Source organism: Pelobates fuscus, chromosome 6 (genome assembly GCF_036172605.1).
Source record: "Pelobates fuscus isolate aPelFus1 chromosome 6, aPelFus1.pri, whole genome shotgun sequence".
Lineage (NCBI taxonomy): Eukaryota > Metazoa > Chordata > Amphibia > Anura > Pelobatidae > Pelobates > Pelobates fuscus.
The window spans coordinates 118,635,539-118,660,710 of record NC_086322.1 but is presented as its reverse complement, the minus strand read 5'-3'; the positions used below and the strand labels follow the sequence as shown (position 1 = coordinate 118,660,710).

At 45.8% G+C, this 25,172-nt stretch overlaps 1 protein-coding gene across 1 annotated transcript in view; it reads right to left on the bottom strand.

Moving 5' to 3' along the window:
- LOC134614424 (probable ATP-dependent RNA helicase DDX60) overlaps positions 1-25,172 on the bottom strand; it is a 157,556-nt gene that overhangs the window by 77,366 nt on the left and 55,018 nt on the right. Inside the window, exon 16 of the mRNA XM_063458195.1 lies at positions 11,548-11,667. Coding sequence (XP_063314265.1) covers positions 11,548-11,667 — 120 coding nt within the window. The remainder of the gene's footprint in view (positions 1-11,547; positions 11,668-25,172) is intronic.

Genomic DNA, 25,172 nt, shown 5'->3' with positions numbered 1-25,172 from the left:
CAAAAATCTGAGGTAAAAAGGAGGTAAAAAAAAAGAGTTAAATAGCCCTCTATCTACAGGAGATTAGAGAGACTATATGCGCAGTAATGAGTGGTAAATCACTGGTTCCAGATGGGTTTTCATCAGTTTATCAAAAAGCTAAAACAATATCTCTCTCTTCATGCTTAGGACTCTTACAGAGTTCGCTACATGCAAAACTATTCCACCCAAGATGCTTAGGGTATTATACTCATTGCTAAACCTGATAAAGATCCAACACAAATGAGTAATTACAGACCCATCTCACTCATTATTTTAAATAAAGATATATTCCAGAATCTTGGCCAATAGGCTCAAGGGCCTATTGGCCAAGATTCTGGAATATATTTAAATTAATGAGTGAGATGTTCATTTCAATCAGTCTGTGTTCGTGAGGGGGAGGAGTACATCAGATAACATTAAAAAGAGTGTCAATGTTATTCACTATGCTGGCCAGCAAAGGTGCCATGATTGTCCTCGATGCCAAAAATGCCTTCGACTGGGTGTGGTGCTCATATCTGGAACAAGTTTTTGACTTTGTCATCAGAGGCCTATTCAGATATTACATAATTGCTTTATATGGGGACCCACAAGCCAGAGTTTCAGGATTTATGTTCCAGTCGAACTGGTTCCCAATCCGGAACAGGACCAGTCAGGGTTGTCCATTAGCCCCATTTTTATATGTTCTTTCCATTGAACCTCTGGCAACAGTTATTAGAATAAACACAGATTTTAAAGGTTTGACGATAAATAAATCAGAGCTAAAAAAAAAAAATCCCTCAACGCCGAATACATGCTCCTGACTCTTGCGGACCCTGAGGGCGCTTGCCAAAAGTGTTCTCACTAGTAGAAGAATTTGTCAAACTTTCCGGCTCTAGATTGAATATTTTAAAAAAAATTAAAAATAATTGACAATGGACCCAGCTTGGATCTTAAGGAGAAATTCAAGTTAGATTGGGAGAGGAAGTGCATAAATTATCTAGGTGTTGGGCTATCCTTAGATGTCACATTAATCAGGGGGGTGTGGCTTGACCGCCGAAAGTGATGGCCGCTTAGGCAGAGAGCTCAGCACCCTGAACGGTTCAAAAACCACGCCAGACGCAAACCACCCGCTCACCAACACCCAAAATTGCTAGCAGAGCAACAGAGAAGGTTCCGGAGATGGCCCAGCACAAAAAATCTGGAAACAAAAGGAGAGACGGTACTCCGTCTGTAGCCGACCTCACAACGCCCAGGCCGCAAGCGCACAAAGATGGCGGCGGCCACGCGAGCGCGGATTCCCCGAGCTCCCCGGGCACCAGGGACCTGAATGCCCCGACGCAGCACCACCATCTCGGACATAATGCGGTCACTAGCAGAGGTAAAACACTTTTTAGCAGGGGAGATCGAAAGGTCGGCAAGAGAAGTGAAGGCCGAAATACAGGCTGTGGGGCAACGTACTGAAGCCCTGGAATGGCGGATGGACCAGGTAATAACAGCCCACAATGAGACCGCCACTACCACCAACACCCTGCTGTCCAGAGTAGCTGAACTGGAGGCAGAAATTGAGGATGCTTCCAACAGGTCGAGAAGAAACAACCTGAGGATAAAGGGCCTGTCTGAAAGAATTAAAGACACAGACATCCAGAAGGTACTCACAGACATGTTCAAAACGCAGCTGCCAGCTATCCCTGATCATATGTGGGTGATAGACAGGGCGCACAGGGCACTTAGGGCCAGGGGACCCCCCAATGGCCCACCCAGGGATGTGATAATGAGGTGGCACTTCTTCTCCACCAAAGAAGCCATCATCAAAAGTACCAGACACCACACGTATACCCTAGACGGCACCGCACTCCACTTATATCAAGACATAGCACCAGCAACGCTTGCCAGGCGCAGAGAGTGGAAGCCTATAGCGGATCTTGTCAGAGCCAAGGGCCTGAATTTTGCCTGGGGGCACCCCTTCAAAATGCTTGTGTTTAACGGGCCAAGGCCAGCCGTACTACTGCCCTCGGCGGACCCCAGGGCCTTCTTGAGGGACTTAGGAATTGAGGTCCCGGCAGACTTCCATCTCCCCCAGAGGGGTATCCAGGCGCTAGGACTCTTACCCAGGGAAGGCGAAGCACTGGATGGTATGGCACCTTAATGGACACTAACAGACCCCTTCCCATCACATCGCCCCCATTGCACAACCAGCAGACCGTAACCCCCCCATATTACTCCTCAACCCAGCAACATATCCAAAGCTGATCCACACAGTATAAGTAACCAGAGACTTTTAGAAGACCACCAGCTACCCAAGCAACCCCACCATGAATCACAAAGTAAAATAACCATACAGGCCGGAGCCAGATTATGGCATGCTCCACCATTGTTCGCATATATCAACTTTACCCAAACGAAAATGGACATAAGACTGGTCACAAAGATGCCCCTTATTTTTTGTTGTAAAAATTGTTTGAAAACAGGAAGAAAAGAAAAATTGGAAAGGGGGGAAAAGGGAAAGAGAAGGAAAGAGACAATTTCCTAATAACACCTCTCACCAGAACTCTCAGACTAATACCCAAGAAAGAACCGCCTATGGAAGAGACCGACCGCCACAGATCGACGACTCAAGGTGAAAGGAATCTGCCTATGCCTAATACGAACCGAGGCACTCAAGTGCGGTACATGGATCGCAATGAAGCACGAGACTATACAGGCAGTACCGACAAAAGGACTGAAAGGACTACCTGACCGTATACTCCTCGACGAACATGGCCCCTACCGGAGTATAAAATGGACTATTATATCCACCTCGCACCCAACTAGACACGGAAGTTTCACCCTGTGTTGTGTATTTATGTTTATATCTATATTGATGGGGAGGGAGGGGGCAGCTTAGGCAAGTGGTAGGGTCAGTGGGCCTAGGGAAAGGAACAACCAGCCACACACCCCCTCACCCCCACCCAACCCACACCAGAAACCGTACACTATCATGCCTAAGTAGATATAGACACCCACCATAGAGGGGCATGGGAACCGGCGGGGCCCAAGAGCAACCGACATAATACTGTGCGGAGGAACCATTCCCTTATTATTCGAGACAAGCTAGTATGCTCGGGATAGAGGGTCTGCTGGGTAGCCAACGGCAGGAATTCCACATATAACGTACCTTTATGCAAACCACTTAGTAGGGGCGAACAGGGACCGGCAGACTAGGCAGCCCCCATAGAAAAGATAAGGGGTGAATGCTCTGTATTTTGTATTTCTTTTCTTTTTTTTTTTTTTTTTTCTCGCTTTCGCTATTAACCTGATTTTGTTAAACTTTCTGATTTAATAACTGTTGCACATAATGTTGTTTATAAATGTTACACGTGACGAGAAACACACGGACGACCTGACTCACGTACGCAGGCGTGACCAAAGAATGGGTGACGAATAATTGTACTATTTGGACCGACACCGGGGTGCTCGGCGATTGATTGCCCCCTCCGCGCTAACACAAGGTACCGCGGGGCGGGTAGTCACCCCCCGAGACACCCGGCACTGTTTGATAAGACCGGGGTGCTTCCCCGGAAACAGTAGTTTTCACCAACTACCTCCCCCCTCCCTCCTCAAGCTACCTTCCCCTACTCCCCCCCCCCCCCATCCTCTCACCTTTCCACCCCCCACCCCCCTTTCCGGCCCGATCCCCTACCGGGCCCGAGTCTGGTGGACCCAAAGGGTAACACCCAGGGAACAGCAGGGCTCGGGGGGGCGCTCGGCGGGCGGAGCATAGTCTTGCAGCACTAGTGATACATAGTAACTTCAAAGGTTCCACAACATGACGACGCTAAAATTCCCCTCCCTAAACGTAAACGGGTTAAACACATCGACCAAAAGACGCTTGCTAATGAGGGAACTGAAACGACAAAAAACGGACATAGCTTTCGTACAAGAAACACACCTCCTGCGCTCAGCCCGGATCCAGTTGAAGGACCACATATACACCAGGGTATACTCCTCCAGGGCCCTAGTTAAAAAGAACGGGGTAGAAATCCTCCTACACAAAAATTGCCCCTTTATTGTACAGTCGACGAGCGCGGACACATCGGGAAGATATGTCATCGTCTCAGGGACAATACATGCTACCACATACCACCTCATTAATATTTACGCACCTAACCAACCAGACCCAGGCTTCTGGGACCAAATACACGCTCTAATTCAGGCCCTATCGCATGGTATCATAATCCTAGGGGGCGACATGAACGCTGCTCACTGCCCAACGGTGGACCGTAGCACCCCTACCGGAGGACAGAAGGCGCAAAGCACGAGGGGACAGGACAAACTCTTAACACAATTTATACAGCAGGCAACACTATTTGACCCATGGAGGCTGCGGAATCCGGGTGTAAAAGACTACACGTTCTTCTCGGCCGCACACTCCACATATTCTCGCATTGACATGTTCCTGGTGAACCAAACCGGGATCCCGTGGGTGCAGACTGCACGCATTAACCTTATCACATGGTCGGACCACGCCGACATAGAACTGACCCTCAGGATTCCAGGACCTAAACCACCTTGGAAATGGCGACTTAACAGCACACTATTAAAAGACCCAGAGACAGAGACACTCCTTCGGGACGAAATCCTGACATACTTTAGAGAGAACGACCACCCAGAACTAACCCAATCCACGATATGGGCCGCACATAAGGCGGTACTGAGAGGTACCCTCATAAAAATTGCTACCCGCCGGAAGAAACCGAGAGCTGAAACCCTCTTCGGGCTCCAAAAGGCGCTGAGGGGGGCAGAAGCCAAACACAAACATGACCCCACATCTCAGGGGCTACAAGACCTCAGGGAACTCCGACACAAAATTAGGTCAATAGCAGTAGAGGATCTGGGGAAAGATTTAGTTCGCAAAAAACGCTTCTACTATAAACGCTCCAATAAGATGGACACCTTGCTAGCTAGGGCACTGAACCCCAAACCCAACTACCATACCATTTCGGCCATTAAAAATAAACAGGGCCAAATAACCCAACACCCAACGGAGATCAATCAGATATTCACAGAATTCTTTGCACACACTTACAATCATTCCCCAACACTCAACAGCGACAATAAGGACCACACAATAGAAGTAGCAGACTACGTAGCGGGGACGAACATGCCGAGACTGGCCTCTCATTAGAGCCTCTCCTGCAGAGGATAAGAGAGGACGAGAACATCTCGGGTGTACAGGTGGGAGGTGAAGAGTTCAAAGTCTCCACATATGCGGATGACGTCCTGGTCACACTAACCAAACCTGCTCAATCGCTGCCCCGACTGGTGACAATACTGGAAGAATATGGCAGCGTCTCAGGCTACAAAATCAATCTAGACAAAACGGTAGCCATGCCAATAGAAATGGACAAGGCAGGGATGGACAACATAAAAAACACCTACCCCCTCAAACTTACACAATCAGATTTCAAATACCTTGGGGTAAAACTCACAGCAGACCCAGAGAGGCTATACAGCGCCAATTACACGCCCACCATCCAGGCGCTCTGCAGGGACCTAGAAAAATGGCATGAGAGGCCCATATCGTGGATTGGTAGGATGCATGCAGTCAAAATGACTGCTTCCACGTATATTGTTCCTATTTCAAGCCCTTCCAACTAAAGTCACAAAGCAAAACCTACAAACACTACAAACACACAGACAACTTCATCTGGGCACAAAAAAGACACAGGATAGCTCGACAGACTTTATAGACCTAAAGCGAGGGGATGGCTGGGACTCCCGAACCTCTACCATTATTACCTCGCAGCCCAACTGGCCCAGATAGTAGCATGGCATACACCGGAGGGCGCACATAGATGGGTCGACCTTGAGACAAAACTAATGCACACTGACCTCCCTCAATTTTGGATTTGGGTGCCTAAACAAGACCGACCATCATTGCATACATCTTGCCCAGCGATCCTTAACTCCATTAGGATCTGGGACTTGACAGCCACTAAATTCGCCCTGAAACATACACCCTCACCGCTGACTCCGTACCTACAAAACAAGGCGTTTGGGCCCGGGCTGAGCGCACGAGACTTCAGGGGGATAGAAAGCACAGGAATGCAAAGATATAAACACATGTACATAGGGGACTCCTTCAAATCCTTCGAAACCCTACAAACTACTGCACCCCTAACGACCAAGGACGTCTTCCGACACATGCAGTTGCGTGACTTTGCCAAACACCCGAACATAAAGAAAGCAGCCCAGACCCCTATGACATTTTATGAACGGCTATGCGACGCCGAAACAATCCAAAAAGGGATGATTACAACAATTTATGCTCAGCTCAGTGCCCCAGAAAGGGGAGCCGCAGACCCAAATTACATACGCCAGTGGGAAACAGACTTAGGGGGAGCGATAGAAGGAGAGGACTGGGTAGACATATGGGAAGCAACAGCGAAGACATCAATATGTGTGCTACATCAGGAGCAAGCATATAAGATGCTCATGAGGTGGTACACCACACCTGCCCAGCTCTATAAGATGGGGAAAACCACGACAGACACATGTTGGAAGGGATGCGGCGGCAAAGGCACCTTCATCCACATGTGGTGGGAATGCCCTGAGGTGACTAAATTTTGGAAAAGAATCCAATCACTGCTCCAAGAGGTCCTCATACGACACATAGACCTAGATCCCTGGGCGATCCTCCTATCCAGACCAAATGACTGCCTTTCTAAAAAAGAACAACAACTACTAAACAAACTTACACTGGCGGCTAGAAGGGCACTGGCACAAAAGTGGCTACAACCCACGGTCCCCACTGACAATGACGTGATAGTTAAAATCAAAGATACTTATCTAATGGACAAACTGACTGCCCAAATAAGACATACGGAAAAATCATTCCAAAAAATCTGGCAACCATGGGAAATTTACACCAATGAATAATTCCAAAATAACTGAGAATCGCGAGCTGCCTCCCATAACTACCCCCCCCCCCTCAACCGTAACTCTCACCCTACCCTACCCTACCCTACCCCCTACCTGAACGACCGCTCAGTACCTCAGCTGGCTTGACATACCAGACTAGCAAGACAGCCTCGACTGGGTGGAATAGGACGCTAAGATGTAAAAGGCGAGAGGCAACTGTGTTACTGTAACGAGAACCACCTCGTAAACGCAGAAACTCCTCGCCCACCAACAGAATCCCAGACCCATGTAATGTTAACTGGTAAATATGCTGTGAAATGTAGTACTGAACTCCCATGACCATGTCAATAGTCATTTATTTTTTTTCTTTTATTGTATGTTTAAATTTGATACTTGGGCTACCAACACCCGGCTAACAGAAAACCAGCGCCGAACGGCACAATCCTTTATATTTATATGTGACAGCACGATATACATCTTGTTAAAACACTGTATAATATGTCTATAAAAGGCCCCTGCGTGGGCCATCTACTGTATTTTTTGATGCCGTTACGGATGCTGGAACAAAAATAAAGAAATTAAAAAAAAAAAATAGATGTCACATTAATCAACAGACTCAACTACTTTGCACTGGCTATGCAATATAAGGAAAACTTCAAAATCTGGAAAGGTACTGAGCTTTCATGGCTAGGCAAAATTGAGGTAATTAACTCCTTTATTTATTCAGGAATATCCCGCTGATGGTAGACTCCCAGACGATTCGAGGTTTTTAGAAACAATTCTCTGATTACAAATGGCAGGATAGACATCCCAGAATAGCCCTGGAAATATTACAGAGGTCAAAGGAGGGTGGTGTGTCCTTTCCGGACGTGCAAAGATTATACTAAATAGGTACAATGGTTCATTTTGCCGCCACTGATAATTTCTTCCCTCTCAGACCAACCTGGCTCGACCTAAAAAGAGCTGTATTAAACATAGAACCATTTAATCTTATAAATTGTGATAGTTTGTTAAAAACTTAAATTCAGATAATCCGTTTATCCAAACTCTGATCTCCACAGTTAAATATCTGAAGTAAAGATTTGGTACGGAGAAAATGTCCCTCCAAGCTCCTATAGAAAGTTTAAAATACTATCTGGAAGACTTAAATATTCAAGAATGGCACAATAACGGTTTGAAAGTCCTTTCAGAATGAATAGATGGAGAGACAATTTCCCCGTTTTCTTTATTACAATCTAAATTTAACCTCCACCATAGGGAGATATTCAACTACCTGAAAATTGAATAATTTTAACTGGTAAAGCCTTGGAAGGCCAACTCAGATAGACCAGTTTTTGGCTCGGCACTTCAGTAATAAAATGTTTTCCAGGTTCGCTAGATTTGTTAACACCCAGCGACAAAGAAAAAGCTCAAGCAATGATAAAATGGGAACAAGAACTTCATTTTGTTTGTGCTTGGAAAGATTGGTTACAGGGTTTTCGATTAGTAAAAAGAATCATACACAGTGTAACCATACTAGAATTATATTATCAACCTATTTACCGCTGGTATTTGGTCCCATCTCGTCTTTCATGAATGGATTCTTATGTAGCCAAATATCTGCAAATCCTCAAATATACACATGTACGCAGATGACAGTAATCTATGCGAGCAAATCCGATCTACCGCAGCTGGAGGCTGTGCTCCAAGACCAGTTTACAGAGGTAGAAAAGTAGATTGCAAAAAACTGACTCTCCCTAAACACTGACAAAACGGTCATAATGATCTTTGGAACAGTACCTAAATTACACAATTCCCACCTATCCATCTAAACAAATTCAAATAGCACACTGACTGCAGTCCACTCTTTCAAATACTTGGGTATGTTATTAGACCCCAATCTATCTTTTGGCCTCTACATAGAAAAACTTGCATTTAGACTTTATCCAAAACTAGGTGCCCTGTACAGAAACAAATCCTGCCTAAGCCCTACAATAAAGGGAAAGATTGTACAGCAAATACTGATGCAATCATTGATTATGATCCCACCTTAATAAACTTAATACATTGTATAACTCGTTCTGCCGATTTGTGCTACAATGTAATTACAGGCTGTCGCTGTAATCCAGATGCACACTTCATCTTTCCAGCCTTGTTTTTAAGAACTTTTCTGGGAAACTCCCACCCAACCTGAGCAAAATGCTCTCCTCGGCTGTTCCCATCTCCTATAGCCTCTGATTCAGTAACAGAACGTTAGTCTACCTCAATACAAAAAGAAAGCAGCCCGATCCTCCTTCTCCTACAGAGCGCCGCAATTGTGGAACAACCTCCCGCACACTTTCAAATCTTCCCCAAGCCTAAAGTCCTTTAAGAGATCCCTCTCTACATACCTCAAAACAGAATGCACATGTTATGGTTGATTGTATATTTCCTACCTGTTCTATGTTAAATTTTGTATACATTGTGTATTTATATTGTTTTTGTATTTTATTGTACCCTATTGTATCAATGCAATGTTTTGTGGACATAGGACATACTTGAAAACGAGAGAAATCTCAATGCATCCTTCCTAGTAAAATATTTTATAATTAAATATCTGATTGCTGGCGCTGTGGCAAAGCTTTGGGTAAATTTTCTCATATCTGGTAGCAGTGTGAGGAGCTGTCCACAACAAAAGAGACTCTAGATTGCAACGTTTACTTTTAAAAGGGAAGTTAAATTAACAGCACATATGCCATTATTCGATATAGGCTCCCCCCTTGATAATAATAATGCAAAAACCCTTCTGATTCATATTTTTATGGCCACAAAATTAATAATTGCCAGAAACTGGAGGAAAATTGCCCCCCCCTTGATTTGGTCAGAAATAAGCCTACAGGTTAATTTGCAGTATAGAATGAAAAAAGGGTTCCTCCCAGACAGAACGCCCACCGACAAATACGAAGAGGAGTGGCTTCCCTGGCAAAAAATTAACACGTCCTCCCCCTCCTCTACCACTAGTATGACAGGTGTGCCTGAAGTGTGTTTGTAGGTTATTAGTTGGGAAACCGGATTGATGCTACATGATTTGGCTAGAGGATTACCTTTGTTTCTATAATCAGAAAGCTACATACTCTGCTTTGGTATACATCTAACACTAGTTTCAACAATTTTTATATTTACTGCTTTTGCACTATTTATAATGATTATCGTATGTACGACAGTCTGTAAAGCTGTAACTTGTATAAAAAAAAAAAAAAAAAAAAAAAAAAGGAAAACTGCATTCAGAATAGGAGTGGACAGTAGAGACCAAGAAGAACCTAAAATATAAGTGTAATGTCAAAAATGTGTGGACTTATGTGTACGGAAATTGCAAACAGGTCCCTGGGTGCAGACTGCACAAAAATTAAAGCACACCTTTAACCACTTGTGCCATGTTATTGTCCAGTATCACAAAAACACAACACTCATGCCACAAACAAAACTTCTGCTGGAAGTTGTAAGTTACTGAAGGATGTCAGCAAAAAGATGAACAAAAGGTCCTTAATTTGTGTCCTCCAACTTTAAGGGCCTAACCCTAAATTGAAATCCAATTTTTGTTCCAAAAAAGGAACCAAAGTTGTTGGAGTAACACTTTAGGATAGAGCATATAGAAAAATTGTATTAAATTAAACAATAAAATCCCCAAATCACTGTGCAAAAAGTAGGGTATATGTAATAAAACCAAAATATTATTTATAAAAAGACAATACCATAACCGAACCAATGCTTTATTTTGAAAAATTCCTTTATTATTGCTAGGACATATGCTACATGGTATGTCTACTAAATGTTTAAAAGAGGGGTAAGGTGAAGAAACAAGATGGATAGAAACATTTCTTAAAGAGGACATAAATGCCCTAAAGTGTACTTCAATGCGAGTGTTAAATAGAACTTCTCATAATAAAGTACTTAAAGCATGTGTATTCACTTGTAAATTGATACAATAATTGATCTGCTAATTAAGTAGCAGAGTAAAAAAAAAAAAAAAAAAATATATATATATATATAATGCATCTTAAATGGAACAGATGAGCAGAAGAGCAAAAGTGAAGTCTAATAAAGTGTGGATGCCCCGACACTACACAGAACCAGTCCACCTCAAGCGCTCTTTTAAACATTTAGTAGACATACCATGTAACATATATCCTAGCAATAATAAATTAATTCCTCATAATAAAGCATTGTTTAAATGGTATTGTCTAATATAGAATCTTTTGGTTTTATTACATATACCCTACTTCTTGCACAGTTGTTATTTTGGGATTTCATGGTTTAATTTTTCTTCAATATGCTCTACCCTAAAGTGTTCAACAACTTAGGTTGACATCCTACAGTATCCAATTTTTGTTCTAAAAAAGAAACCAATGAGCTTCGCTGGTAAAAAGCATGGTTTTCTTCTGACTTTCAAGTGCAACTCATTTCCTTGGCTAAATTTACTAGTAAACCCACTACTACTGCCTGGTTAGGGTATCATAAGGTCTTTTGGAATCTAAGTGCATTGCTTGTGTTGCATTCTAAAACAATATACAATTTTGAAAGTTACTGTGGCTTCAAACTGAATAGAAAAATGACACCTTGACTTTGTAATAATTTACAGGACTATAAAGTAACTGGTAAAATACTATAATAATCATAATGGAAACTTACTTGACAGTTAAGTGCATCAGTTCGATAATCCCGAGTAAAAACACCACAAAGTGCCATACCACTTGGCAGATTTTTATCAAACTGATTCGATACAGTTGCCACCACTTGATTGACGAGAGCCTGTTAAATAAGATAAATACATTTACATTGCATTAATAATAAAAGCAGACATTAATCCGCCCTGATCCATGGTAATTTCCTAAAGATTACAGGTGCTCTCACTCTCCGAGTAACAATTCACAGCGTGGGAAAATGCCCATCAAATTCTCCAAGAAGTAATGCATAAAATAGTGTTGAATACAAATTTCCAAATTAAATACAAACAAAGTACACGGCAAACTAGGAGAGTCCACCACCACGCTAAGAGGCACGTTTTCTAATGCAATTCATACCACTAGAATACTTCTTCATAGATCATACATTGAGACTGAAATAATGAGCAATAAAGATGTGGAATTCTCTACCCAAAGAGGTTTACTTTTCAGATTCTGTAGATATTGTTAAAGATTGTTAATATTAAAAATATTGAGGAAAAAAAAAAAAAAAACAGAAAATTCAAGGATGTGAAAGTTGTGGGTCCAAGGAAAAATCTGATTGCCATTATGGAGTCAAGCAGCATATTTTTTCCCTTTTGTTTTATAATTGATAATCATTTGAAATTGTTTTGCCTTTTTAGATTGACAGGATACAAAGATGTGTTTTGAAGGTTGAATCCATTTAACAACTTTAATTCCTTCTCCTTAACCCTCTTCATTCTGCAGCCAACAAGCCAACTAATCTCAAGAGCAAGATTAGTCAGATAAGCCAAATTAAAAAAGTGGACAAGACAATAACACCAAGAATACACAACAGAACAAGGAAATAGGGTTTACCAGGAATTTTAAGTGCCCCATGTTTAAAACAGGTCACCCTGTTGTGCAGACTTTATAAGTGCCATTTGTGCAGACTTGATATGTAAATGGGCACAGGACAAGCATTCCAAACAATGAATGAGGTTTCATGATGTCAGGACATGTGAGGAACAATGGACCGTTGGATGCCCCAGTGACTACCTCCAGTAATGCTCAGGCCCATGGAAATATAACATCACACCTTATTTGTGTGTGCTAGGTTGAACAATTTCTGACAATCTTTTACATAAAAAACAAAAACAAACAAAACGTGTCATACGCTCTGGCTTTGTGCAGTACATACATTTACACATGCCATAGGCAATATATTATTATTTATAAAACGTGTTAACAAGTTCTGTAGCACTGAACAATGGGTGGACAAAGACACATTTGTAACCATACAAGTTGGACAAACAGGAACAGAGGGAAAGTGACACAAAAGGTAAGGGTAGGGTAGAAAAGTAGGTTGCTAGGATAGTATTCACTGAGGGCTTAGTGTTTTGTTTTGATGACAGTTGCAGGAGAGGAATCAGGGTGTGGGGAGAGAAAGCTGTTCACAGTTTAATTGATATGCTTTCCTGAAGTAAGTTTTTAAAGATTTTTTGAAGGAGTGGAGACTGGATGAAAGTCTAACAGATGGAAGGTTCTTAAATTGATCCCTATATTTTACAGAAAGCCAATAGAGGGACAGACAGAGGGGGGGAGAGGTGCGAACGGGCAGAAAGACGAGCCTCGCTGACACATTCATTATAGAGACTGTTGGGAACACGCAAAACCACTGAGAAGCAGATTACAGTAGTCAAGGCGAGAGAGGACATTGGCATGGACAAGAACCTTCACTATCAGGCATTAAATAGGGGTGAAGGTGCGTGCTATGTTTTTGAGATTAAGCGGCAAAATTTGGCAATTGATTGGACATGAGGGGTGAATGAGAGGTCAGAGTCAAAAGAGAACATCTAGGCAGCGAGCCTGCGAGGTACAGCGGATGGTAGCGCCATTGACTTGGAGGGAAACAGACAAGGTAGTAGCAACACTTGAGGGAGGGAAGACCAGAACTTCTGTTTTGGACAGGTTAAGTTTAAGGAAATTAGCAGCCATATAGTTGGAAATAGCAGTGAAGCAATCAGGAGACAGGAGTCAAGAAGTTTGGTGAGAAATCAGGGTAGGACAGATAAATGTGGATGTCATCCACATAGAAATGACAGTGGAAGCCGAAGTAGCTGATTAGTTTACCAAGGAGGGCAGTATAGATTGTGAATAGGAGATCAAGGATAGACCCGTGGGGAACACTAACAGAGGTACTGGGGAGAGGAGGCTGTACCAAAGAAAAACACTGAAAGAGCGCTGGGAGAGGTAGAAAGAGCACCAGGAGAGAGAGAGCGACATCTCGAAGATGAGAAGCTGTTGATCATCAACAGTGTCAAAAGCAGTAAAAAGGTCAAGCGGAATTAGGATAGAGTAGTGGCCATGGGATTTTGCAGTGATAAGATTATTGGATACTTTGGATTCTGTGCTAGTCACAGTTAAAACAGCTGTGACCAGATTGAAGCGGGTCACGTAGAGAGTTGGGTTCAAGGAAGTCTGTCAATCTCACAAACACAACTCTCCAAGGATCTTGGAGGCAAACAGCAGTAGCAAGATAGGGCAGTAGTTGGATGGGGAATTCGGGTCAAGGTTGGGCTTTTTTTTTCCCAATCAGTTACTGTTGCATGTTGAGGGGTAGAGGAAATAAGCCAGAGGAATTTTAGTGAGAGGCAGAGGAAGATTAGGAGACAAAGTGCAGATGAGATATGGAGGGGGGGGGGGGAGAGGAAGATAGGATCTAGGGAGCAGGTGGTGGGGCGGGAGGACCAGAAACCTCTTCTACTGTAATGGGTGCAAATGAGCATAGAACAGCTGATAGAATGTGGTTGGGGGAAAAATTGGTAGGGGATGGAGAGAGATGAGAGGTCTCTTCCTTGATTGGTTCGTGGCAGTCAAGTTGGTAGGAGTAGGAGGCACAAAAAAGGTGGGGGGGGAGAGAAGAGTTAAAAGCATGAAACAGGCATTTGGGTTCATGGGAGAGAGTGTGGTTCTGAGTGTATTGAAGTAGTTTTCTTTTGAAGAGGAAAGAGCCAGACTGTAGGAGTGCAGCATAAAGTTATAGCGGTGGAAATCAGATGCAGAGTGAGACTCTAGCAGTGTTCAGCAGTTCTGGAACATTTTTGCAGGTTTCAGGTTAGCTTGGTGTGCCAGGGTTGTAAATTGGGGTGTTTGTTGTGTTAAAGGTGCAACGATGTCTAGTTGAGAGGAGAGAGTGGAGTTGCAGAGTGAGGTTGCAGTGTTAGGGCAGGTGAGGTTTGAGATGGGTGAAAGGAGACTTTGGAGGTTGGAGAATTGCTGTAGGTCAAGACAGTGGAGGTTTCTGCGAGACGGATGTGGTGAGGGTGGTGTAATTAGGGTACATAGTATGCTGATGTCAAAGGTTAGCAGATGAGGATAGAGGAAAGAGAACACTGGAGAGATTAGAGGTGGTACAGAGATTGGTGAAAACAAAGGTCAAGAGTGTTTCCTGGTGTACGAGTTGCGGAATTAGTCCAACTGAGAAGGTTACAGAGCAGATTAGAGGAATCAGGGCAGTTGGGGTTGTTAAATGTAATATTAAAAATGTAATATTAAAGAATGAGGGAAGGAGTGCTAGAAGAGAGGAAATGGGGTAGCCAGGAAGAAAAAAAGTGTTCAATGAATAGCCTAGGCTGTAAACGATGGCAATTCTTAGAGGAGTGTGTTTAAATAAGCGGACATTATGAACTTCAAAAGAAAGGAAAAGATAGGGCAGGGAAGATTGGTTGAAGAGTACATTGAGGGGAGAGAGGGATGCCTACACCACCTCCTTTACAATTGTTTGGTCTGGGAGTGTGGGAGAATTGTAGCCCACCAAAACATAAGGAAGCAGGATTAGCGCTACAGAGGGGGACAGCCAAGTCTCAATGTGTGCAAGTAGTGTGAAAGAATTTGAGAGGACAGGAAATATATATACATCCAAGGCGAACAAATACACAGCATTCAATTGTTGGTTAAAAACAATGTCTGATGGTAGAAACAACCATATAAATGTCTTGCTACATATTACCTATAACATGAGAGAAATCACTAGTTGAGAAATTAAACACAAATTCTACGTATAAATCTATAAATTGCAACTGTAATTTACGAAGGTGTGGCTTACCACATACACTCCCCAGTCCAGAATATCTCCAATCGTAACCTTAATTTAAAGAGACACTAGTGACCAAAACATCATTAGCTTAATGAAACAGTTTTGCTGTATAAATCGTGCATCTGAAGTCTCCATGCTCAGTTCACTTTCATTTAAGAGTTAAATGATTTCACGGTCAGATTGTGGCGGTCTGCCAAAGTATCACAGCCACGGATGCCCTTTTCCCAATAGTATAATGCCAATAATCCAAGAGTAATATCACTGGTGTAGCATAACACCCCCCCCCTCAAGCCAAGGCTTAATGCTGGGAGAAGAGTGATTTATTCAGGGCCACAAAAGCCCCAACATGGGGTGTCTTATACAAAAATAGATTAAAATCCCTCCCGTGATCCTCTGTGCCTGAGAGATAATTATCAGAATACACATTGATAATTACATTACCTCCCAGGGACAGAAAAATCTAACAATTCTTAACCACTCCAAAAGTGCCCCCCAAAATAAATGGAAACCCCCCCCCCCCCCCAAGAGTCATAACCCCGGATAGGTGGGATCAGGGTGAACAACATATCCAAAAATAAACCAGATCCATTTGGCAGTTTTAGATTGCCATCGCAGGGATGTTTTGACCAGGCTGCCACGAGGTTGAAGCCAAAAATAGTTCCAGTGAAGTTGTGGCAAGAGACAGTCTCCATTCATGAGGTTTTGTAAGAAAGCCACATATGTTATATGAAACTTGATTAGTGAAGAATGCTCCCCTTGTTCGGTAGTACAGATCTCCCAAACGCAGTTCGTGTAGGTAAAGAGGAACTTGAACGGGCAGTAGGACCATGGTGACTGGTGTTCGTGGGAATGCCTGGCCGAAATTAGTTCCAGGCACTTGACGACAAAGTCCCGCTGCCTGTGTTCGGGAGGCAAGATGGCCGCCACCCATCAGGGCCGGTGCAAGGATTTTTGCCGCCCTAGGCAAAAGTAAAGTTTGCCGCCCCCCCCCCCCCCCATATGACATCACAATGCCCCATGTTAACTAACGCAAGTGCTGCAGTGCCGCCGTGTTTACATTAAAAGGCCTGCAGGGACAGGCTATAGACACCAGAACCACTACATTAAGCTGCAGTGGTTCTGGGGACTAAAGTGTCCCTTTAATGTGAGGTAAATTAGAGATTAGTGCCACGAATAATATACTAGATTGCCTACTTACAATCAGATGAGGATGGTGATGGGCTCTAGCTGCAGTCTGGCTCCACTCGTCTAGTGTATAACAGGCTCTCTGGAGGCTGTTTGTGTTCTGGGAGAACGGAAAGCAGCTCCATTTTTTTTAAAGGCCCTTTACACAGCTCATGGTCTGGGCCCCAGGGTCCACCTTCATGTTCCACCAAATAGTTTGTTCACAGGAGTAGGGGATGTCCTGATATGTGTGTAAGGAATGCATTGTGTGAATCTGTGTTTGTATGTGTAAGGGCTGCAATGTGTGTTTCTGTGTATGTACGGGATGCAGTGTGTGCGTCTGTAAGGGGTGCATTGTGTGTTTCTGTGTGTGTAAGGGATGCATTGTATGTAAGGGTTGAATTGCTTGTGTGTGTGTCTGTGTGTGTAATGCATTGTGTTTTTCTGTGTGCAAGGGGTGCATTGTGTGTGTGTGATGGACGTCGATCTCTCCCTCCTCCCTTGCCCCTCTCTTCTCTCCCCCCCCTTGTCCCTCTCTTCTCTCCCCCCCCTTGTCCCTCTCTTCTCTCCCCCCCCTTGTCCCTCTCTTCTCTCCCCCCCCTTGTCCCTCTCTTCTCTCCCCCCCTTGTCCCTCTCTTCTCTCCCCCCCCTTGTCCCTCTCTTCTCTCCCCCCCCTTGTCCCTCTCTTCTCTCCCCCCCCTTGTCCCTCTCTTCTCTCCCCCCCCTTGTCCCTCTCTTCTCTCCCCCCCCTTGTCCCTCTCTTCTCTCCCCCCCCTTGTCCCTCTCTTCTCTCCCCCCCCTTGTCCCTCTCTTCTCTCCCCCCCTTGTCCCTCTCTTCTCTCCCCCCCTTGTCCCTCTCTTCTCTCCCCCCCCTGTAACTCTCTTCTCTCCCCCCCCTTGTCCCTCTCTTCTCTCCCCCCCCCTTGTCCCTCTCTTCTCTCCCCCCCCTTGTCCCTCTCTTCTCTCCCCCCCCTTGTCCCTCTCTTCTCTCCCCCCCCTTGTCCCTCTCTTCTCTCCCCCCCCTTGTCCCTCTCTTCTCTCCCCCCCCTTGTCCCTCTCTTCTCTCCCCCCCTTGTCCCTCTCTTCTCTCCCCCCCCTTGTCCCTCTCTTCTCTCCCCCCCCTTGTCCCTCTCTTCTCTCCCCCCCTTGTCCCTCTCTTCTCTCCCCCCCCTTGTCCCTCTCTTCTCTCCCCCCCCTTGTCCCTCTCTTCTCTCCCCCCCCTTGTCCCTCTCTTCTCTCCCCCCCCTTGTCCCTCTCTTCTCTCCCCCCCCTTGTCCCTCTCTTCTCTCCCCCCCCTTGTCCCTCTCTTCTCTCCCCCCCCTTGTCCCTCTCTTCTCCACCCTCTTGTCCCCCTCTTCTCCACCCTCTTGTCCCCCTCTTCTCCACCCTCTTGTCCCCCTCTTCTCCACCCTCTTGTCCCCCTCTTCTCCACCCTCTTGTCCCTCTCTTCTCCACCCTCTTGTCCCTCTCTTCTCCACCCTCTTGTCCCTCTCTTCTCCACCCTCTTGTCCCTCTCTTCTCCCCCCTCCCTTGTCACTCTCTTCTCCCCTGCGTGTCCCTCTCTTCTCCCCCCTCCCTTGTCACTCTCTTCTCCCCTCCCCACTCTCATTCCCCCTCCTAACCCCGTCAATTCCACTCCCTGTCAATTACTTCCCCCCACCTTGTCAATTTATTTCCCCTCCCTTTCAATTTATTCCCCCACCCTGCCTGTCCATTTATCCCCCCCTCCCTGACCACCCTTCCCCTCCCTCCCTGTCCACTTATCCCCCCCCCCTGTCCATTTATCCCCCCCCTCCCTGTCCATTTATCCCCCCCTCCCTGTCCATTTATTCCCCCCTGTCCATTTATTCCCCCCCCCTCCCTGTCCATTTATTCTCCCTGTCCATTTATTCCCCCCCTCCCTGTCCATTTATTCCCCCCCTCCCTGTCCATTTATTCCCCCCCTCCCTGTCCATTTATTCTCCCTGTCCATTTATTTCTCCCCCTCCCTCTCCATTTATTTCTCCCCCCCTCCCTCTCCATTTATTTCTCCTCCCCTCCCTCTCCATTTATTTCTCCCCCCCTCCCTCCCTCTCCATTTATTTCCCCCCCTCCCTCCCTCTCCATTTATTTCCCCCCCTCCCTCCCTCTCCATTTATTCCCCCCCTCCCTCCCTCTCCATTTATTCCCCCCCTCCCTCCCTCTCCATTTATTCCCCCCCTCCCTCCCTCTCCATTTATTCCCCCCCTCCCTCTCCATTTATTTCCCCCCCCTCCCTCCCTCTCCATTTATTTCCCCCCCCTCCCTCTCCATTTATTTCCCCCCTCCCTCCCTCTCCATTTATTTCCCCCCTCCCTCCCTCTCCATTTATTTCCCCCCTCCCTCCCTCTCCATTTATTTCCCCCCTCCCTCCCTCTCCATTTATTTCCCCCCTCCCTCCCTCTCCATTTATTCCCCCCCTCCCTCCCTCTCCATTTATTCCCCCCCTCCCTCCCTCTCCATTTATTTCCCCCCTCCCTCCCTCTCCATTTATTTCCCCCCCTCCCTCCCTCTCCATTTATTTCCCCCCCTCCCTCCCTCTCCATTTATTTCCCCCCTCCCTCCCTCTCCATTTATTTCCCCCCTCCCTCCCTCTCCATTTATTTCCCCCCTCCCTCCCTCTCCATTTATTTCCCCCCTCCCTCCCTCTCCATTTATTTCCCCCCTCCCTCCCTCTCCATTTATTTCCCCCCTCCCTCCCTCTCCATTTATTTCCCCCCTCCCTCTCTCTCCATTTATTTCCCCCCTCCCTCTCCATTTATTTCCCCCCTCCCTCTCCATTTATTTCCCCCCTCCCTCCCTCTCCATTTATTTCTCTCCCCTCCCTTTATTCCCCCCCCCCTCCCTCCCTCTCCATTTATTTCTTTCCCCCCCCCCCTTTATTCCCCCCACCCTCCCCTACCTATGTTGTAGCGTGGCCGAGCTCTGTACTGTCCGCGGGTACAGGGAGCATTTGTTTCCTGTACCCGGCCGGACTAAAAGGAAGTGAACACTCAGTGTTCACTTCCTGTTAGTCCGTCCGGGTACAGGAGACAAATGCTCCCTGTACCGGCGGATCATACAGGGCTGGCCACGCTACAGTGAGGGAGTGACAGGAGGGAGCGCTGAGCGCTTCCCTCCTGTCAGCTCCTCTCTTCATGCTGCGCCCGGGCGGTGCGCCCTCATGGACGCACCAGCCCGGGCGAAGCTGCAGCTGCCTGAGGCTCTCTGCAGAGCGCTCGGGCGGCTGCAGCATTAGGGGGGCCGGCGCTCCTGGCGGCGCCCCTTCCTAAGGGGCGCCCTAGGCGACTGCCTAGTCCGCCTTAATGGTAGCGCCGGCCCTGCCACCCATGGTCCACGAACTGGTGGAAACCCAGTGGAGCATTCTATTAATTGGTTCCATTTCGGTTTTTGTACAAGATACACAACATTCCATGTACTAATGTGTTCCTGAGGTGGTCCCTGTTTGGGAACCGAACCAAATAATGAAAGGAAAATAAACATGAATCCAGATATGCGAAAGGAGCCAAAAGTGATGGGGTTATTCCTTCGCACATATGTAACAGACTTTAAAAGTTTTTATCTCCTGCTCTGTAAATTGAACTTTAATCATACACAGGAGGTTCATGCAGTATCTAGCAAGCCAATAACAGAGCAGGAGATTAGAAATGCTAAATTAAACAGAATTTGCAATAAGAGGAAGTATAAACATTAGATGAATCTTCACAGGAAGTGTTGAGGAAGCCTATGCAAGTCACATGCAGGGAGGTGTGATTTGGGTGCATACACAAAGTAGCTTAACTCCTAAATAGCAGATAGTTTATCAGTGATACATGATATATACACCAAAACTGCTTTATTAAGCTAAAGTTGTTTTGGTGACTATAATGTCCCATTAATGGTGTCCCTATTCAACATTGTTTTTGTATTGCCCATGTGATATGGTGGTAATACTAAGAAACACCATTAGAAAAATTGTCCTAGTTAATTTTGATATTTGAGAAAAAAAAAAAAAAAGGAACCAGCACATTTTCAACAGCAATGGTTTAAATGTACAAATAAAACTGTGCATTAATGTGCTCTCTCCAAGCTAATTAGAATGCTTTCTAAAACATCTTGATTCTGAATTTTCTACAGTGTAATCAAGTTGTATAATTTAAAATGTCATAGGATTTGTCCAGATGAGGCAGAAACAATATACCTGTATATTTTTCTAAATAAGCCTCCAAAGTGCTTCCCATGATATCTTCTTAAATTAGGAAGTGCCTGTTTGTTCATATCAATTATGAAGTACTACATATGCAACCACTCAAATGTATGTTAAGTTCTTACCTACAAAGAAAATTACTCTCATACAGTATTTTCACCTGTGATTGTATTAGGTTAGCTCCTTAAAGGAACACTATAGGCTCAGGAACACAAACACGTGCCCCCTTAAAAGTTAATTAAAAAAAATAAAATAAAACACGCCTCACCTTATTTCCAGTGCCAGCACTGGTCCCACCCCCTTGGTGACATCAGAATTGCCGATTTTTTTAAATCGGCAAGGGGCAGGGCCAAAACGCTGTTTTGGCCAATCAGCACCTCCACATAGAGATGCATTGAATGACTACATTTCTATGAAGATAATTCAGCGTCCCCATGAAGAGCATGGAGATGCTGAATAGCAAGGTGGCCTACTGTGCAGTACTGAGCCAGGAAGCACCTCCAGTGGCCATTTGATGAGTGGCCACTTGGAGGTGTCCCTACTGGCAATGTAAAGGCAGTGTTTATAATCATTGCCTTCAGGCATTTTTATGCATCCACCATAACAACTACATTAAGCTGTAGTTCTGGTGACTATAGTGTCCTTTTAAAGATTGAGGCAATTGTCCAAACCCAATATTCCAGCTATGTGTTTGTTCCACCATAATTTAAGGGTTTCTGTATAAGTGTACCAATACATATTGTATATTTTTTTTGTGCAGAGGGTTTCAATTGAATCACATTTTAGCCCACTGGCGATTCTTCCGAAATACACAGCTCTGAATCACAATCATGAAACAAATGGCATTTGTTTTATGACTCAGAACCGGTCAATGGCACCAAAAAATAAATAAAAAAAAATAGAGAATGGAGAAGCTTTTACATTTTTTTATTGATGTATTTTGGGATATTTTAGATATTCTTATTGTTTTTCCAAAGCAATTACATGGTAAAGTTACTCTGAACCAAAACACCACATGGACAAAATTGGATCCAACCAAATCATTTTTTTTCCCCTTGATGAATTGATTCAGACAAACCATTTTTTTCTGCTGTGCATAGGCCAAGGTAATACTAACCCTACACCAACCCTAACCAAATGCTTACACTAAATCTAACCTTACTTAAACCCTACACTGTACATAACCCAGCATTTTACACTAACCCTTGTGGTGTATCACCAAATTAATATAAATATTACACAAGGTTCGTCTACATTAAAAGGTATTTATTTAGAAGACAACAACACAATACTATAAATTTATCACAAACACAAAGCCCAGACCCACGGAGCAACAACCCTTTTTAAAAATCAATCTATCTATATAGTAATCCCCTTCCCCACACGTTTGATCTCACCCACGGTTAGGCCTTCACATCTAGTAATGGCTCACTGCTGCAAGTCCAACATCACATCCACCAAGGAAGAAAAGGAAGCAATAGAGTGTAACATGGTTCCCCATGCTAGCACATGGTGTCTGCACATCTGCTCAGTAGCACAGCCAAGAAGGAACAGAGAGGAATGAGGATAGAGAGGGAATCTGTTTCCTGACTTGTAAAGGTATTGAATTACCATATCAAAGGTTAAGCTTACCCCCCTGTAAGAAAGATCTACATAAACTTGGTCACATGACCCCTGGTCACCATGTTAGTTTGATGACAGAATGTCACCACAACCCTACCCTAACAGAACTCTAATCCTTACTCAGAGGGATTGTACTGTGACATCAGCAGAGGGATTTAGAAGCTTACACAGCACAGAGCCCTCTATCAATGTTCTGTACTGTGTGATTACCGTATGAGAGGAAGATGTTCCTATCATTTTGCAACTCCAGGTCCATTGAAATCACTTTGTGATATATTGTGCTGACTGCCCAGTATCTAGTTCCAATCAATTTTGGCAGATCATGAGAGCAACTCTGTCTGTAATAATCTCACCAGTATGTACTTTTCAGATCATGAAAATCTGAAGTATTCCTCTGTCTGGGGCAAAATAACCAGATAATAGTACACAATCAATCATTTAGGTGAACACACAGGGCCGGTGCAAGGATTTTTGCCGCCCTAGGCAAAAGTAAAGTTTGCCGCCCCCCCCCCCCCCCCCATATGACATCACAATGCCCCATGTTAACTAACGCAAGTGCTGCAGTGCCGCCGTGTTTACATTAAAAGGCCTGCAGGGACAGGCTATAGACACCAGAACCACTACATTAAGCTGCAGTGGTTCTGGGGACTAAAGTGTCCCTTTAATGTGAGGTAAATTAGAGATTAGTGCCACGAATAATATACTAGATTGCCTACTTACAATCAGATGAGGATGGTGATGGGCTCTAGCTGCAGTCTGGCTCCACTCGTCTAGTGTATAACAGGCTCTCTGGAGGCTGTTTGTGTTCTGGGAGAACGGAAAGCAGCTCCATTTTTTTTAAAGGCCCTTTACACAGCTCATGGTCTGGGCCCCAGGGTCCACCTTCATGTTCCACCAAATAGTTTGTTCACAGGAGTAGGGGATGTCCTGATATGTGTGTAAGGAATGCATTGTGTGAATCTGTGTTTGTATGTGTAAGGGCTGCAATGTGTGTTTCTGTGTATGTACGGGATGCAGTGTGTGCGTCTGTAAGGGGTGCATTGTGTGTTTCTGTGTGTGTAAGGGATGCATTGTATGTAAGGGTTGAATTGCTTGTGTGTGTGTGTCTGTGTGTGTAATGCATTGTGTGTTTTTCTGTGTGCAAGGGGTGCATTGTGTGTGTGTGATGGACGTCGATCTCTCCCTCCTCCCTTGTCACTCTTCTCCCCCTCTCCCTCCCTCGTCACTCTTCTCCCCCTCTCCCTCCCTCGTCACTCTTCTCCCCCTCTCCCTCCCTCGTCACTCTTCTCCCCCTCTCCCTCCCTCGTCACTCTTCTCCCCCTCTCCCTCCCTCGTCACTCTTCTCCCCCTCTCCCTCCCTCGTCACTCTTCTCCCCCTCTCCCTCCCTCGTCACTCTTCTCCCCCTCTCCCTCCCTCGTCACTCTTCTCCCCCTCTCCCTCCCTCGTCACTCTTCTCCCCCTCTCCCTCCCTCGTCACTCTTCTCCCCCTCTCCCTCCCTCGTCACTCTTCTCCCCCTCTCCCTCCCTCGTCACTCTTCTCCCCCTCTCCCTCCCTCGTCACTCTTCTCCCCCTCTCCCTCCCTCGTCACTCTTCTCCCCCTCTCCCTCCCTCGTCACTCTTCTCCCCCTCTCCCTCCCTCGTCACTCTTCTCCCCCTCTCCCTCCCTCGTCACTCTTCTCCCCCTCTCCCTCCCTCGTCACTCTTCTCCCCCTCTCCCTCCCTCGTCACTCTTCTCCCCCTCTCCCTCCCTCGTCACTCTTCTCCCCCTCTCCCTCCCTCGTCACTCTTCTCCCCCTCTCCCTCCCTCGTCACTCTTCTCCCCCTCTCCCTCCCTCGTCACTCTTCTCCCCCTCTCCCTCCCTCGTCACTCTTCTCCCCCTCTCCCTCCCTCGTCACTCTTCTCCCCCTCTCCCTCCCTCGTCACTCTTCTCCCCCTCTCCCTCCCTCGTCACTCTTCTCCCCCTCTCCCTCCCTCGTCACTCTTCTCCCCCTCTCCCTCCCTCGTCACTCTTCTCCCCCTCTCCCTCCCTCGTCACTCTCTTCTCTCTCCCTCCCTCGTCACTCTCTTCTCTCTCCCTCCCTCGTCACTCTCTTCTCTCTCCCTCCCTCGTCACTCTCTTCTCTCTCCCTCCCTCGTCACTCTCTTCTCTCTCCCTCCCTCGTCACTCTCTTCTCTCTCCCTCCCTCGTCACTCTCTTCTCTCTCCCTCCCTCGTCACTCTCTTCTCTCTCCCTCCCTCGTCACTCTCTTCTCTCTCCCTCCCTCGTCACTCTCTTCTCTCTCCCTCGTCACTCTCTTCTCTCTCCCTCGTCACTCTCTTCTCTCTCCCTCCCTCGTCACTCTCTTCTCTCTCCCTCGTCACTCTCTTCTCTCTCCCTCGTCACTCTCTTCTCTCTCCCTCCCTCGTCCCTCTCCTCTCCCTCCCTCGTCCCTCTCCTCTCCCTCCCTCGTCCCTCTCCTCTCCCTCCCTCGTCCCTCTTCTCTCTCCCTCCCTCGTCCCTCTTCTCTCTCCCTCCCTCGTCCCTCTCTTCTCTCCCCCC